General features: G+C 38.2%; 3 protein-coding genes across 3 annotated transcripts in view; all 3 read left to right on the top strand.

Annotated features, from left to right (window-relative positions):
• LOC118478570 (meiosis inhibitor protein 1-like) overlaps positions 1 to 5974 on the top strand; it is a 6895-nt gene extending 921 nt beyond the window's left edge. Inside the window, exons 2-8 of the mRNA XM_035972429.1 lie at positions 139 to 180; positions 859 to 932; positions 1390 to 1495; positions 3139 to 3357; positions 3894 to 4115; positions 5069 to 5114; positions 5698 to 5974. Of these exons, the coding sequence (XP_035828322.1) occupies positions 139 to 180; positions 859 to 932; positions 1390 to 1495; positions 3139 to 3357; positions 3894 to 4115; positions 5069 to 5114; positions 5698 to 5830 (842 nt within the window). The 3' untranslated portion in view covers positions 5831 to 5974. The remainder of the gene's footprint in view (positions 1 to 138; positions 181 to 858; positions 933 to 1389; positions 1496 to 3138; positions 3358 to 3893; positions 4116 to 5068; positions 5115 to 5697) is intronic.
• Positions 5975 to 6556: 582 nt separating this feature from the next.
• On the top strand, positions 6557 to 10883 carry LOC118478569. The gene is made up of 5 exons (XM_035972428.1): positions 6557 to 6651; positions 7487 to 7618; positions 8062 to 8226; positions 9330 to 9438; positions 10446 to 10883. Exons 2-5 carry the CDS (start codon positions 7500 to 7502, stop codon positions 10602 to 10604), a joined length of 552 nt encoding a protein of 183 aa, XP_035828321.1. The 5' UTR covers positions 6557 to 6651; positions 7487 to 7499; the 3' UTR covers positions 10605 to 10883.
• A 150-nt stretch (positions 10884 to 11033) lies between these two features.
• Positions 11034 to 17438, top strand: part of LOC101862975 — an 18003-nt gene continuing 11598 nt past the window's right edge. Inside the window, exons 1-7 of the mRNA XM_005108459.3 lie at positions 11034 to 11187; positions 11864 to 11966; positions 12695 to 12818; positions 13802 to 13844; positions 15047 to 15168; positions 16437 to 16568; positions 17139 to 17216. Of these exons, the coding sequence (XP_005108516.2) occupies positions 11034 to 11187; positions 11864 to 11966; positions 12695 to 12818; positions 13802 to 13844; positions 15047 to 15168; positions 16437 to 16568; positions 17139 to 17216 (756 nt within the window). The remainder of the gene's footprint in view (positions 11188 to 11863; positions 11967 to 12694; positions 12819 to 13801; positions 13845 to 15046; positions 15169 to 16436; positions 16569 to 17138; positions 17217 to 17438) is intronic.

The raw sequence follows: 17438 nt of genomic DNA, 5'->3' as shown, positions 1-17438 counted from the left end.
CTCTCTCTCTCCCCCCCCATCTCTCTCTTTATGATCTTGGAGTTCTAGATGTGTTTTGGTAAAGTTAATGCGAGAGATTAAGTCATAGGTTTGAAATCTCTAATACATTTCTTTCATTTCTTTTTCCTGTTTTCCCAGACGTGTACTACAATGAGCCGTACACCGACTTGGCAGTCGCTGGTTTGTTTCTCTCTGATGTCTGATATCTACAGATTTGCTTGATTTATTTCTACGTGACCGCAGCGCAAATTGTTTATAGTGTAGAAACATACATTATCCCTATCCATACGTCGTGTTTTACTATCGTATCCATACGACGTGGGGAACTCTGTGCCACCACTTTCCAAAGAAGAAATTTACTCGTTAATCCGATCCGTACGCTTTGCATAGCAGTCTGTCAAAATATATTTTTTTAAATACTGAAAGTTTCAAAGCGATCTTCGTACTCGAAGTATTCTAAAATGTGAAGAATACAACCCCGGGGGTACAAAATGACCCCAGCGCGTACGGGTAGGGTTAAGTAGATTTTGTATGTATAACACAATTAGCCGCGTAACACAAAATCCCTTTAAACATGAAAGGATTTCAAATTCAAATCCCTGGTGGGTTTTTTTGGGGGGTCGGGGGGAGGGGAGGGGGTGTTTGTTCCTCTTTACTCTTTTCGTTGCAACTTCTTCACTTTAAGGGGCTAGTACTTTTAGCAATAAATGGTGTAAACTTTAAAGGGGGTCTTGTGAGACGAAACAAGAACTCAGTATACAAACAAAGGTATTATTTCATGAAGACTCTTTATTGTTCAAACAGGAATTTGATTGAGAAAAAATGTTACCATGTATCATTATTTGTTTCTGTCCGCAGTGGTTACCTTTGTGATTAGTGCGACCCAAGAAGAGAGGGTTCTGAAGTACTTTATGGAGAAGTGCTATGACATTGTAAGTATCTCAAACTGACAGCAACTCTGTTCCTGTTTAAAGGAAGAGACATTGCAAAGCATCTTTTTAAATGATAAGTACCGTAATCATTAAGTGATTAAGTCAATCTCCAGCAAAAAATCGTACATTTTTTTAATGCGGAAAATTGCAGTTGTGTTTAGAAGTGAATTTTTGGTTGAAGAGACGTACTCATTCCCATAAGGGGATATCATTTTTATTCAGAAACAGTCAGCCTTTATGAAGCTAGGCAGGAAAGATATCCCTGGTGTCTGTTTTAATGAGGGGTCACCCCCCCCCCCACTTAGTAATATTATTATTACCTAAAGCTTTATGACTGAAAATGTGTGTTGCCAGCTCTTTTTTTTTATTACGTTTATGCAACTTATGTCTAGTTCTTCCAAGATCTGTGGTCAGCAAGTCAACAGTACCTCAATGTCTAATTTGTATTTTATTCCAGGTGCATTGTAAACGACAAGAGGAACCCATTCAATTTTGCCTTTTGGTGATGAATCGACAATGTGACATTGATGCGGGCAACACCAAATTTTTAATGCTTTGCCAAGGTAAGTTCATGTAGGTGAATACTGGTGCAAGAATAACTTTTGGAATATTGTCAAGAAGAAACTACTTTTTCTTTATTATATTATGCAGGTTTATTACTGAAAAAAGAACCTATGTAATTATAAACTCACTCTCTGCCAGCCCGTTTTAGACTTGCTCGATATGTACATCCAAGGTAGTGAGTGAGCTACGATTCGCTGTTGGTTACAGAGTTCCTGCATCAAATGCCTGATGTATAAATGATTATAATGATAAATGCTGCTCCTGTCAAAATGTGGTAACATTCAGTACTGAGTTCTTCTTGGAAGGATGAAAATAACACTTTTTGGCTCAACCAAAACATAGAGGCAAATACTCGGCCACATTTACAGGTCTTGCACTGACAGGAGAGTACAAAGACTATACAGCGTCAGCTACCAGCTTGTCCCACTTCTCAAACACCCGAACATCCCCTTTGAGACCAAAGCCAAGCTCATTCTTCATTCCCACATTGACCTACCAGTTCCAGACACGGACCTTGACCAAAAGTCTGGAACGTAAGATAACCACCTGCGAGATGAGATGTCTAAGGAGAACCGTCAACAAAACCAGACGGGACATTGCCAGAAACACCAAGATCAGAGAAATGATGGGAACAACACCTGTCCTCCACTACATTCGAAGGCAAACAATCGGGTGGTTTGGACATCTCACACGTATGGCACATCGCCAGCTTGCCAGTAAAGCCTAGTGCAGAAAAGTATCAGGGTGCAAGGCAAAAGGAAGACCAAGAAAGACCTGGATGTGAAGGATACCCTGAGAACATACAATATCCCACCCAGCCAAGCCATCAAACTTGCTAGAGACAGGAAGCTCTTTCTCCCCAAGCGCCATTGAGGTACAAAGAGGACGGATAAAATAAAGTAAAGTAAGCACTGATCAAACGCTGACAATTGTACACTTGTGGAGTAGTCACAGGACTGGAATTGTCCCTTTTACCTGAACTGTGTTGGCTCCTTTGACATGATTCAGATCATTTACGAGGCCCCAGGGTTCTTTTGGCTATCTAGGCCAACACAGAGAGAATGGAATATGGCGCCCGAGCAAAAAGATCAAGTTACTCGATGAAATTAATACAGGCATACAAAAGTGTCAGTGGATTTTTGATGAAATTAATACAGGCATACAAAAGCGTCTGTGGATTCCTATTGATTAATTCAATGTCAGTTACATGTTACAATGTAGAGGAAAGATGCTTCTAGCAACAACAACAACAACAAAAAAAGATGGAGATAAAGAATTGCTGTGCTATCATTACTTATATTTTTTGTTCAGCCTGTTATCATCCCCAGCCTGCGTCACGTGTTTCACTGCAGTTTCACTTTTCATGGCGTGACTAATACACAGGTTTTAGAACTTTATAAGGAGATTTATTGGTAATGCGACTGATGACTTGCAAATACCTTTCCATTGGTTTTTTCTTTCTTCTTTTTAAAAATAAATTTTGTTGCAAATACCTTTTCATTTTAAAAAAACCTTTAAAAAAATCTTTTAGCTCACCTACTGTCTGAGATACTGTTCTTTCTTTCTTTCTCTTTTTTTGTTGTTGATCCTGTTGCAAATACCTTTTCATTTTTAAAAACCCTTTTTTTAAAAAATCTTTTAGCTCACCTACTGTCTGAGATACTGGCAGTGAGTGGTACTTTGTCGAAGACGATCAGGAAGACTTTTGTACAGCTGCTGACGCACGTAATGGCCGTGTTCTGCTCTGAAGACGCAGAATGGCCACCCGACGTGGAAAACTTTGTGTGGAAGATTGCAGAGGCTCAAATCCCGTGGCTCAATGATGGCGATCTGGGACGGGACTTTCACAGAGCGTGTTTAAGTGAGTGAGAATTGTCGGACGCTAAAAGTGTTTCGCTTACTTTGATGTCCTGTTCACATCGTTGTCTGTTTTTTTAATACTGATCTGTTCCTTACTATGAGGATTTTGATAAGCTCTGAATCTATGGGTCTTTTGTTGCTTCAATAGAAGTTTCTTATTGCTGATCAGAGGTTGGTACTGTTTTCCATTCGTTTGTGAAATATGCAACATAGAAATATAGGGAAAAACAAAAGATGAAATTTCATTATTGGCAGAGAAAGCTAATGTCTTTTAGTTATCCTTCGAAGTAATATTATGTCCACAAGATTTTGCTACATAAATAGAGGGTGATAAAGGTGTACACTTCATAATATACAATATATACTTTATGAAAATCCATTATTGGTAGAGCAACCTAATGTCTTTTAGTTATCCTTCGAAGTACATGTAATATGTCCACAACATTTTGCTTCCTATATAGATGATGATAAAGGTGTATATATTTTCATAATATACCCCCCCCCCCAATCCTTCTTGTCCTCCTCTTGTGGTGACAGGATTGTTGAAAGAGACCCTACGGTCACGAGATCTGCGGAGCATCCTGATTCACGTGGGACGGGACGTGCCAGGAGATCCCACTCTTCTCATGGGGCTCAAGAAAATTCTGACTACAAAAGACGAAGAGCTTGTGCTCCTGGGAGTCCAGTGTCTATATGTCGTAGTGTCCAGCGCGGAAGATGTACAGCAGTCCAGGGATATTATGGCCACAGATCTAGCGGGTATTGCACTTGTATCTTTTGTGGCATCGTGGTTAACCCTATCCGTACGCCTTGGGTCATTTTGTACCCTTGGGGTGGTATATACAATGTATATTCTTCACATTTTAGAATACGTTTAGTACGAACATCTCTTTGAAACTTTCAGTATTTCTCAAAAAATCATTTTGACAGACTGCTATGCAAAGCATATGGATCGGATTAACGAGTAAATTTCCTCATTGGAAAGTGGTGGCACAGAGTTCCCCACGTCGTGCGTATGGAAACGATTGTAAAACACGACGTACGGATAGGGTCAAATCAAGCGCTCGTCAAAATAGTGAAATGGAAGAAACTGACATTTTTTCCAACTGTTGGGCAATTTATCAATTTTTTTTTCTGGGCTTAAAACCTTTTAATTGTGTCCATTTAAAAACAATTAATACCTGTGCGGATTTTGCTGACAAACGTTGATGAAAGGCACAAAAATTGTAAATTTGTCGTTTCCAGTTTCCAATGGCACTCGAGCTTTGGAATTCACCAAACTTAATTCAGCAGCCATTTTCTGGCTCAGTTTACCTCTGACGCCAGGCACACCCAGATACATTAAAATACAGTATCAGCAAAGACAGTTTTGGTATAAATTACGGTCTCGGGTATCAGCAAGACCGTTTTGGTATCAGGTGATGCATGATATATATTTGCCTAATGTACTGATCATCTATTTAGGTCAGTGGTACTGATCAATGTATTTTTTCAAACATGATGTTGCAGGACTATTAGACCATGAACTAGTCATTAATTCAACCAATGAAGTTCATGTTGTACCGTGGTTGTAGAAGGACATTTTCTTGCTTTCATTGTTTTTGTACGAAGATTTGAAAAGCCTTTAAAAAAAAAAAAAAAAATGAATCTCAAGTCATTGGAATCTTGTTGTCTGCTATGTGACTAATCCCAAAACGTTGTCAATGTTTCAGAGTTTGTCTTTGAGTCCCTGCACACGAAGAATTCTTTACTGCTCAGGTATGGTGTTAAATTCTGTCAGTGATTTCTGCTGGACATTTTTCTTGGTCTTCCTATTCTTATTATCAGTTGTTTTCTTGGTGTTTTTGTTTTTGTTGTTGTTGTTGTTGTATTTTTTGTGGTAATGATTAATGCTATCCTGTGCAGTAACAATAACTGCAATAAATGTTTCTTTATATGTAAGAAATTCTATGTATGTAACTGTTGAACATGAGATTTAACTTGTGATAGATCTTTATGTCATTCTCGACTTGCAATCGAGGCATGAATTGCAAGAAGACAAAAGATTCAGATATTGGTGATATAGATTTCGATTTAGAAGCCGTACTTCTTGATGTCAGAAAAAGCTATCAGAGGGAAAAGTTTGCAGATATAACGCAGGATCCAGAACTATAGTGCTATTATTGTTACAGTCTCTGTGTCAGAATTGGTCTCGTTGACCATAGCGCAGGAGCCACAAATCACCCTTTTTTTTTTTTATATTTCTCTATTAAAAATCTCTCATCTGCATCCATATTATTATGTCATTGTGAGACATCGATGGATGAATATTTATATTACAACGTTCTCTTTTTCTCAACAGCACTGTTTTCCGATGTCTGCTTTCCATGGCTCAGCACCAGGCGTTTTATGAGAAATGTCATGCTGTTTATGGTATGAGACTTCTTGTCTTGAGAGTTGATACAGATAGTTTTTTGGGTTTTTTTAATTTGTAGGCTTTGATCTTTAAAGGGTAACAATTTTAAGGGGTGATTCACCTTTTTAAAGTTGAAACAGTATAGCTTCCACATGGATTGCTATATTAAGTAGGAGAAGAAACTTATTAATGAAATTAACTTTATATTAGCTTAACTTAACTGTAAAAAAAAAAAAGAATTGTTTATTCTCAGAGGAGCACGCTGAAGCAATTAACGAACACTGGGTTTTACCACTCATTGTTTAAAGTAGTCACTGTGTCACAGCTATTTGAACTATATCATGGTCGCAAATGAACAAAATTTGTGTGGCTAAACTATAGATTAAATTTTTTGTTGTGTGTATGTGTTTGTGTGTGTGTGTGTGGGGGGGGGGGTGTCATGTTGTGTTGATTTGATTGAAAATATGGAGCTGCATATCAACATGATAATGGCTATTTATTTCCTATTATGGTGAGGGTGATTGGTTGGAGTTAACTTTACAGCTTTGTCTGCGTTTACTGTGGATATTGATATTCCACAAGATATAATATAGATAAGATAAGTGTATACTAACAATACTGGGGGGGGGGGGGGGGGGGCTCTCGTGGCCTTGAGGTTAAGGTGTTTGCCTCTCATTCAAAAGTCCCGGGTTCAAATCCGGGTAGCGACCGAAAAATTTTCTTCTCTAAAATTGTCTCCTTTCGCCTCCTTTCCTGCCTGGGTTTTTTTTGTTTTAAAAAAAAAAAATGTTTGCTCTTAGGCATCGACTCTTGCCTGGCAGCTCTGAGAGAGACACTTGACTGTGAGAACTTTGGCACCGCTGAGGAAGGACTGACTTTGTTCAAGGAAATATTGGAAAGGTTAGCAGATTACCTCACAACTTGCTGATCTCCATTTCCACTTCTCATGTCACTTTTCAAAATGGTTCTTGGCAGAGTCTTGCACTAAGCATTTGATTGGCCTTGATCTATTTCTTAAAAAAAAAAAATCTTTAACATGTTCTTGTAAATGTAAGTAAAAACAGTTGTCCAGTTGATTGTTGCTACCTATGGCCAACCCTCCTCATGACTGTGTTCTACTTTTTTAAATCTTTTTATGAATAAATTTTACCATCATTTGTTCTTTCTTTTCTAAAATCTCTTCTTACAATCCATTCCTTCAGATCTTGAATGCATCTGTATAGACTGATATCCTATCAGTGACAGACAAAGTACTTCTTTTGGCTGCCAACACCTTATTTACAAGTATGAGCTACAGATCAAGCTACTGAATAAAATACACTGGAACCTGTTTGAGACAATCACCTGTACAAACAACACAACAGGTTCAACTGTACTTTGTCCCCATTGTGTTTAAAAAAAAATATATTATTATAATAATGACATTGTTTAAGAAGACCATGTGTTTAACTGTCTCCGTCGTTTTATGCACCCTTCATAATTTAGCAAAATTTGATCATTTTTGGCATTTCTGATTATTTTCCTTTATAATTCTTTGTTAAAATTAACAAAATCACATAATTTCACAATTTTGGGCTAAGTTTGCATAATTTCATAATTTTTCTTGCATAAAAAGACGGGGACAGATTTAAACTGCCCACTTTTCTCCGACAACAGATGGTCCTCTTGGACAGGTTCAACTGTACTTTGTCCTTTTTGACTCAGTTGAACTTCTTTCCTACGTTGATATCCCCAGACAGCCTGAGAACATGCCGCTCTTTGTCAGTCAGTCGTGGCAACAAAGCTGTCAGATCATTGAGAGAACTCTCGGCCTGAAGCATTCGAATATTACACATCTGGCTTTCCACTGCGCTGCCACTTTTTTCAGGTGAGGCGAGATCAGACACAGGCTATCGTCTGTTTTAGTATATTACGGAGAACTTTATTTGTTGTAGGCTACTTTGTACTTGTATGAAGTGTTGTCTGTTTTAGTATATTATGAAGGACTTATGAAGTTGTAATGACTAAGTATTTGGGAGGGTTGGGGTTGATTCTTTAGCTCATGACATAACATCATTCATTATATTATGAAGGACTGTATTTGTTGTACTTTGTAGTTAGTTGTATAAAGTGTTGTCTGTTTATGCTGGGGGACCTCTATGTGAAATTTTGGGATTGATATGTGCGTAAAAACCGAACTCATCTCGTAATGAATTGTAATGTACTCTTTGTTGTTCTTTATTATGACATACTGTTAGATGTCTTCATGTTGACCATAGCTATGTGGATAAAAGTAAAACCGATCTTGTGTGTTTTCCAATCGTTCGTCAGACCACAACATCAGCTGTCTCCCGTCAACGTTCACAAACTCGGGTCTGTAATGAAGGCAGTCATGGCCGCCGCAGACCACGCATGTTTTGGTTCCTCTAACACAGAAGGTGCCGAGGTCACGTTTGTCGTGCACAAAGTCATGGATATCGTTGTCGCAGCAAGCAGGTAGAGGTCGTAGTACACTGTCTCTTCTATGATGTACAGTGAAACAATGTGGGGGCTAAAAAACACACTCAAGACTAATTATAAAGATGAATGATTTTATGAGAAAAAGTTGTAATGACTAAGTATTTAGGAGTGCAGTATCTATTCGGAGACGTCTCTGGTGGAGATAGACCAATCAAAATACTCTGTGTCTCTTGATCAAGTAAAAAAATCGGGGGGGGGGGGGGTTAACCCATAATTTCATATTTTGCAGTTAAGTTTGAAATTTTCTTGAAAATAATTGATTTGCGGAAGTTTTAGTGGCTATATATGTGATCTTCAGCGAACAATACGCAGTTTGACAGCCCAAAGCAGTGCATCTGTGTGCGGGAGTGCGTCTCCGAATAGTTCCTGGGTGCTCACGGGAGACATCTCCAAATATCTTCTGCCGGGTCATAACATAACATCATTCTGGCATGAACTTACGTTTGTAGGTTTTGAGGTTCTTACCTCCTTGTTCAGTACTCATTATAATAGCAAGTAACTTAAAGATGAAGACATTACTCTAGGTCAGCTGGTGCTTCGAGGGAGTACTTTGGTGAATGATCGCTTTTAAGGACAAACGGGTTAACCCACATTTTGGGGGGATTACCTGAAATCTTGACCTACACGAAAAGTGGACATTGCCCTACCTATAGGAAAAGTTTGGTTTTATTGGTTGTATATCTGTTTAGTTATTGAGAAAACTCTCCTTGTCTTTTAAAGAAACTGAACAAAGGGAAAAAAACTTTACCTTCGACTTTCTCAAAACAGCATATTTCGGTATAGCCCCCTTGTGCGTAAAAGCGACCAAATGTTCCTGGTGACTGGAAATCTTTTTAGGCAGTGCAGGTGGCCTCAAAGTGTTATAATTTCTTCAATTTATAAAGATACAGTCAAACCTGTCCAACACTCGTTACCTTTCTATATACTTTCCTTCCTCGATTTTTCTGTCTTCGTCTCTCTGTTGCTCCCTCCCCCCCCCCCCCCCCCCCTTCCTTTTCTTCTGTAAAAATATCCGATGTCAAAAGTATACTGATGTTAGGGAGTTATGGAGAGTCAGTTTTCAGTTGAAACATCTCCAGGCTGCTTGCTGAAGACAGAAATCTGTGCGGAAATGAAGCTGAGGTGGTCAAAGAGTTCAAAGACTCGCTGCAGTGTCTGATCAGCAAGATAGTTCTACCCTGGGTCAAGGTGAGTGTCTTTGCTGTCACTGGTATTGACTAATTATCTTTTTTTAAGAGTCCGGAGGTGTCAGCATATGAGACAATTTATGTGTTGAAAAAAAAATAGTTCTTCTTAGTTTAACACCGGAAGCTGTAGTTGTTATTGATTTGTTGTCACGTTTAAGAGTTCGGAGGGGTCAGCATATGAGACGATTTTGGGTAGAAAAAAGCTTTTCTTCTTAATTTATTCTTAGTTTAAGAAGCTGTTGCTGTTATTGATTTGTTATTGTTTTTAAGAGTTCAATGTCATCAGTATATCAGAGAATTTATAGAAAAAAAGCGCGCTTTTCTTCCTAGTTTAAACTCCAAAAGTGCTTTGCTCGAAACTTTTCCTGGCTTATTAAAATTGACAAAGTGCCTTGAGGAAAAGTCAGTGACTGTTCTGATTCTTTTCCATGTGTCATGTACGCTTGGGTTTTGGTAGGTACTGCCCGCATTATCATATTCTCTGTATAGGCTGTCACTGTTTCTTTATTGGTCCGATAGAAATAATTAATAAAGTCTTTTTCATGTGTCATATATGCTTGGGTTCCGGTAGGTTGTCTGCACAATTCTGATCTTGTCTTAATTTGTCACTGTTTCTTAATTGGTTTTGGTCAAAATAATTCATAAAGTCTTTTACGAATGTCATAAATGTTTGGGTTTCAGTAGGTAAAAAGTAAAGTGGTTCCCGCATCCGATCCAGACAATGGGGATTTCCTTATTAGTGAGACAACTTCCTAGGCCTTCGGCATATTATTGTGGTAGGATGGACAGTTCCTTTCCATGCCGCCTTTACTTCCCCAACTTGAAGTCAGGTACCCATCACTGCTGGGTGGGCAGGAGTTGCGAAAAAAATCTGTGTCCGAACCGAGGCTCGAACCCGAACAGTCGGTACTTTCCTCATAATTGTATTCCTAGCATATTGTCACTGTTTATCTAGTGGTCAGATGGAAATCCTCATGAAATCTTGTTTCCAACATTTTTTTTTTCCAGGTAAACTGGTGGTGCTTAAAGGATCATGTGATACTTGAAAAGTTTCTCTCTGTCGTTAATGTGCAACTGAGGCACGGAACCGCTCCCTTTGAGAGTCGCGATTTAATCGCTTCTGGTGTGCCGTGGAAGGTTATTTCTTTCCTCTCACTTCCCAGGTAAGTATGGCTCCATTTTTGTGCTGTTCTTAGAAAAACGCGGTACCTTTTCTATTAATTCCTCAATTTTCTTTCTTATTTGCCGCCCTCCCTCCCTTTCCCCACCTGTATGCCAAAAAGATGTATGACGATTTGCAACAATGATGTGGAGTGAACACAATACTTACACATTTAATCATTATTATTTATTATTATTATTATTATAATATGTGTTTCGTCATCATCTTTTGTGTCATGGTTAGGTGCTTCGCTGTTGCATGCCGGAGACCTGAGTTCAATTCTCAAGAGGAATGAATTTTTATTGAGTTACGGTCTTTCGGATGGGATGTTGTACCCCTCCCAGCTCGGGTTGACCCTGACACCCGCCTCCTAAATTATCTAAACAGTCTTAATGAGTGCATGAAAACGCCTACTTTAGAAATACATTTTCTACATGTTTCACCTGTTTTTTTCCAGTGTGCCTGAATCAGTAAAAATTTTGGCCAGTCGTGTCTTGGCGGAGTTGTTACTGACAGTGGGCAAGTCAATGTCGCTGCTGATGTCATGTGATGAGCAACTCCTTGCAGCCGGACTCATGCACATTCGTTGTAAAAACCTCTTTCTTCTTTTTTTCTTTAAACAAAATTTCATGCATTCCTTGCACTTCTAGACATGCCGGGGGGTTTCTTCTTTTTTTAAAGCTCATATTAATCACATTCTTGTTCTCTTAGAATAAAAAAAAGAGGAAGATTTTGTGTATTTATGATTAACTCTGGTCCTGCTAATTTGCAGCAGGTGCTTTGTTCTATATCCGTGATCCACTTTCATTTCCTTGTGAGCATTCGAGCTCTCTCCGCAATGAGCCTGTTTCAGACCGCAACCATGCTTGTAAACGGGCAATATGAGTTAATGACACAGCGTCAGTGATAAAAAACAAAACACTTTTACTTCCCGTCAATACAAAAGTTGTTAAAAAACCATTCTGGAACATTCGCTAGTGTTATACAACGTTACAGTTAGTTACACATACACAAATAATTAAAAAAAAATATAATACAAGTTACTTTTGGGGACTTATCCCCTCTATGGTTTGAAAGGGAAAAAAATATTGCTGAGTTTCTAAATATTTTAAAAATTATTTATTATATCTTCTGCTCACCAACTTGTTTTAAAACACCTCTGCTGTTCAAATCAATTTCACCATCAAAGAATATTTTATGTAAATATAAGCTCCTTTTTTGTTTATTTTTTTGAGATTTTTGTTTTTTTGTTGGTTTTTTTCAGGGAGTCCTGAGCAACCTGGTGAGCTGGAGAGAAGTCTGTGCCGTGAGGAGGAGACAGTGACGGCTCTGGTTCTTTTACACGTGTCGTACACGCTTGGGTTTCGGTAGATACTCTCTGCATTATCGTACTCTTGACGTAGTTTGTCACTGTTTGCTTTTTTACCGGTCAGATAGAGATGATTCATGAAGTCTTTTACATGTGTCGTATACGCTTGGGTGTCGGTAGGTACTGTTTGTATTGTTCTGCGCTGAAACATGCGTTTGCTTGAACATAGTTCTTAACCCTTGAAGGATAAAGTCACCTTAGTCTATCCAGCAGACAAAGTACTATGGAAATTGTCCAAGATGGCCAAAAAATAAAACTGCTCCCTTCTTTGAACGATTATACTAATATTATGTATTTTTTTCTTGCTTTTTTCAACTTTCAGAATTTGAATTCCGAGAAAATATTTCTTGAGAACATGCAACTGACACTGCAGATTAAGAAACTACTGTAGAAAAAATATTCAAATTTTTGTTTTGGCTTTTACGTCTTCTCTAGTTTAATTTTTTGCAAGAGTTTTACGGCACTTGCAACACAATAAGATCATATAAGTGCTGAAGAATAGATTATGTGTTTCAAGAGAGTAACATACATAAAAGTAAGGAGGACAGATAAGGACGATAAATGGTTTGATAGGAAAGAAAGAGCAAACCACACCAGAGCACCCGCCAACCACCTGTGCTTTAACATCTGAACAGCTCATTGATAATATTATATGTTGTTACTGATATCTTTGAGGCATCAGTGAAATGTTTTTATTTTCATTTTATGCATTGCTTTACTAACTAGAGTTGTCGAGACGGAGGACATGCTTGGCGTACTGCACAAAGTGGCCGTGGTCTGTCCTGACATGGCTGCTCATCTGGAGGCGGATGCCGTTCAGAGTTTTGTTTTCCTGTATAGCCTCACCTGGGTAAGTCTGCGTTTGTTTGGGGTTTTTGTATTGGTAAGTGTTTTACGGCGCTCTTTGTTTGTTTGAGTAAAGAGAAGCAGAGTGGATCAGTAAAGGAGTAGGATCTTTAAAAAAACATTTTTCTCCTTTTTTTATTGTAAGAGTTTTATGGCACTTGCAACACAATTAAGTCATATAAGTGCCAAAGGTTAGAGTTGTAACCAGAGCGTAACGTACACAAAAAAGAAGGAGGAAAGATAAGGACGCTAGATGTTTGATAGGAATGAAGGAGCAAGCGGTACCAGAGCTCCCGCCAACCGCACACTTTTATTTTCTATTTTTGTCTCGTGTGTCTCTTTATCAAGTGCCATATTAACCCCCTTTTTGCTGCAAGCTGCTCCAGTTGCTCGTGGTCGGAACCTCTGTGTGGGTGACTTTCATATAGGGCATTGTCTTTGAAGGTTATTTATTAGTGCTTCACACAAGAATTTTCTTTTTTTTTCTTTTCCACCTGTCCTGATCTCGGTGCCGATATTTGTAAGTTACGTAAAAATGTGTTGAAATGGTGCAAATTGTTATGTTTTAAGAAGAATAAAACAAGAAAAACAAAACAAGAAAAAGGGGAGTTCTTTAGTAGATGATGATGATGATGATCTTTCCACCAGAATAATTCTGCAAGCTGACCCTTATTGAAAGTGATGATCGATGTGTTAGCCTTTTTGAGGGTAAAAGTTATCGTCCGTCTTTGCACTAATATTAAAGGTAGCTAACTATTAAGGAGATTTCATTGTGTCATTGGGTATACAGTCAAACCTACGCTAGCAGCCACCTCTGCCTGTTCAAGATTGTATTCTGAATCATCATTTCAAGGTAGAATGGAAATGGTGGGGGGGGGTTGATGATGTTAATTTTGTATGTAATGCTTGTATTAGTAAGCATGGATTGAATATACCTAAGTTGTTCTAAAAAATCGTTGTTTTGTTACATCCTGTCTTTCCTCTAAGGCTGACCTCACGGAACCTGATATATTCATCTTGGAAGATTTAGGTACCTGTTTGTGATGTCCAAGATGTTTCCAAATGATTTCTCATTTTGTTGCTCAATTGTTTGGCTTTGAATTTTGTTGAAAGTTTATTTTTCTCCTGGACATCTGGATATTGAGTTTTGGAATTTATTGTATAGTGTTGTTACTTCAGTGGATAAAACATAGCTAGTTTGATTCTTCTTTCTTTTTAAAGATAGAGGGATCTGCTCACATGTAGAAATACACACACACACACACACACACACACACACACACACACACACAAACGAACACAAACACCTGCACCCACTCTCTCACACAAACAACCACACACACACACAAATGCACACATGTGCACACACACACACGCACATCTACACACACACACACAAACACATGCATACGTGTGCACGCACACACACACACACACCTACACACACACACACGACATCTACACACACACACACACACAAACACATGCATACATGTGCACGCACACACACACCTACACACCTACACACACATTCACACACACACACACACATTCACACACACACACACACACACATTCTCACACACACACACACACACACACACACACATATATACATATGTACACACACACACTCACACAAGCAAATATAGAACTCTTTGATGTCGTTAATAAATTCACAATCACCTATTGTGCGAGACATTGTTTTTCTTATTACACAGACAGTCTAGCACGCACACACCCGTAGAGACCGCGTACATAGCGAACTGGTTTTCAGGTCTCAAATTTTTTTCTTAGACATTATAATCTTTGTATTGCAAGCACACACTTTGTATGTGGGTGGTTAGCGGGTGCTCTGGTGTGGTTTGCTTCTTCTTTCCTATCAAACATCTATCATCCTTTTATCCTTCCTCTTTCTTTTTTGTGTTTGTTACTCTTTTGTAACACCTGTAATCTTCGACACTTATATGACCTTATAGTGTTGCAAGTGCCGTAAAACGCTTACTAAAACAAACACTTTGTATTTCATGCATATACATTGCTAAATTCTTACATAGCAAAAAAGATTTCCACGTCTCACCGGTTTCGCCATAACATGTGTGCTGGACTGTAGTCTTGTTTTAACACTTTGCCATCATATTTTGGAGAAAATCCAAAGAAACTGGGTGGTAAACATTGCCAATCGGTGAGATGATGCAGCAAAATATTAAGCGTATGGTTTCTTTTCTCTAGATCACTGGCTCTGTGGTCAGCTGGTCAGATGCCCAGTACAGAAGTGGTCAACGCTGGACTCGCTCCTGTTTCGCTGGTGCCTGAGCTCGGAGAACAAGAGCTCCAGATTGGGAGTTCACTTGGTACGTATTAATTTTATTAACAGTTAGTTTAGGAGTTGAGTTGGTAGTTTACGAGTTCACTTGGTACGTATTAATTTCATTAACAGTTAGTTTAGGAGTTGACTTGGTATGTGTTTTATTAAAATTTAGTTTAGGAGTTCACTTGGTATGTATTTTATTAACTGTTCGTTTAGGAGTTCACTTGGTACGTATTAATTTCATTAACAGTTAGTTTTTGTTTTAGTAGATGTTTTACGGTGCTCGCAACTGCATAAGGTCATATGAGCGCCAGAAGATTAGAAGTGTTACAAGGGAGTAACAAGCATAAAAAAGAAGGAGGGGAGATAGAGACGATAGATGTTTGATAGGAAAGAAGATGCAAACCACACCAGAGCACCCGCCAACCACCCACATAGTTTAGGAGTTGAGTTGGTATGTGTTTTATTAACAATTTGTTTAGGAGTTCATTTGGTATGTATTAATTTCATTTAAAGTTAGACTAGGAGTCCACTTGGTATGTATTAATTTTATTAGCAGTTAGTTTAGGAGTTGAGTTGGTACATATTTGATTAACAATTAGTTTGGTGATTCAGTTGGTACATATTTGATTAACAATTAGTTTAAGAGTTCAGGTGGTACATGTTTTATTAACAATTAATTTAGGAGTTCGTCAGGTATATATTTTATTAATAATCAGTAACTTTCTACCTCTGCATAGTCTCAAATTCAACGCTGAGAGTAGATTAATTTTTAGTTTGGTAAAAATTTTATGACGCTCACAACTGCATTGGGTCATAATATGAGCACGCATAGTAGATTCAATACTATTAGCAGTATGAATTTTCTCCCAAGTTAAAAATATCTTTAAAAACATTTAAAGACATCTTTTTTATGTCAGTAGATTTACTGGCTGTACAATATTATGTAAATGACTATGTATCCATTTTTGTATTTTGCTAATTGCATTGTGTATACTCGTATTATTTTATTATGTATTTGTATGAGGTAATTTCGTAACGATGTGTAAGCGTGCGATATGCAAGTTAGATGTGCGTGTGTGTGTGTGTGTGTGTGTGCGTGTGTGTGTGTATGTGTGTGTGTATGTGCCTGTTTGTGTGTGTGTGTGTCGCGTGCGTGAATATTGTTCGTACATGCATTTATGTAAAGCGCCTAGAGCTGTGTTTAGATGGGAGTGGGCGCTATAGAAATGATCTTCATTATTATTATTATTATTATTATTATTATTACCTATACAGGGAATATTTTGTTTTGTTTCTGTATCATCCCAGGTTGAACACTGGGTGATGGAAGTGGGCGTGGCCTATGCCAGTGATCCCAGTTTTGACTTTGACTCAGATCATCGCCATGGGAAGATATTTGCAGAGGCAAAACAAAGTTTTCATTTTCTTTCATCTCTTTTGGTAAGTTGTTTTCAATGTCACCAGTCAAATATTTACTTTGATTTGGTACTTCAAACCTATATAATTTTATTTGATAGTTTATGCTTGTGATTAGCATGAGGAGTATCAATAACCTTCCTCATTTTAACGTCAGTTTTCTTAATGGATGATCCATTTTCTCCTCTTTTGCATTTGTTTATGTCTGTTGATATCTGTGCAATGTTGTACAGCTTTTTTTTTTACATATGTGACATCCCCCCCTCCCCCCCTAAAAAAAAAAAGTTATGAGTCATCATGTGAACAATTGACAATCTTCAATTGTTGGAGGGAGGGAGATGACATTTTAGATAAAATGATTATTACCAATGATTATATTTTGATGAAACTTCAGTGAGCAAATGCAGAAAAAAGCTGAAATTTTATATAACTTCTTGATGTATCACTTTCCATCCTAGTAGTTGAAACTCTCAAACCGGTTTTTCTTTCCAATTATGTCTCAGAACGTGGTTCTAACTCATTATGAAGATTTTAGAGCAAAAATTACGTCCTTCAAATTATTAACCCTTTTGTATGTTTTGTGCTTTACTCCAGTCTTTCTGGTCAAAAGAGCAGCCAGACAGCTGTATTGCCAGAACGGCCGTCGACATTCTGCTGTGGTGGATAAACCTGGTGAGTCTCTGTGGTCTCTGTCTTAGTTTTGACGCTGTAGTTGGGGGGGGGGGGGGGGGGGTGAGATTGGTGGGTGTTCTGGTGTGGTTTGCTTCTTCTTTCTTTTCTTTTCACTTTCTCAGCAAGCATCATTTCACCTTATCCATCCCTCTTCCTCCTTTTCTTTGGATGTCAATTTCTAGAAAAACCTCTAATCTCCGGAACTTAAATGACCTGCTTGTG

Source organism: Aplysia californica, unplaced genomic scaffold, assembly GCF_000002075.1.
Source record: "Aplysia californica isolate F4 #8 unplaced genomic scaffold, AplCal3.0 scaffold00691, whole genome shotgun sequence".
In the NCBI taxonomy this organism is placed as follows: domain Eukaryota; kingdom Metazoa; phylum Mollusca; class Gastropoda; order Aplysiida; family Aplysiidae; genus Aplysia; species Aplysia californica.
Note: the sequence above shows the minus strand (reverse complement) of the source record. Positions and strands in the feature narration are given on the sequence as shown.

Coding starts and splice junctions, on each gene's coding strand:
- LOC118478569 (XM_035972428.1), top strand. CDS start 7,500: ATGCCGCTCTTTGTCAGTCAGTCGTGGCAACAAAGCTGTCAGATCATT. Junction 8,227..9,329: donor ATCGTTGTCGCAGCAAGCAG/GTAGAGGTCGTA, acceptor AAACATCTCCAG/GCTGCTTGCTGAAGACAGAA. Junction 9,439..10,445: donor TAGTTCTACCCTGGGTCAAG/GTGAGTGTCTTT, acceptor TTTTTTTTCCAG/GTAAACTGGTGGTGCTTAAA.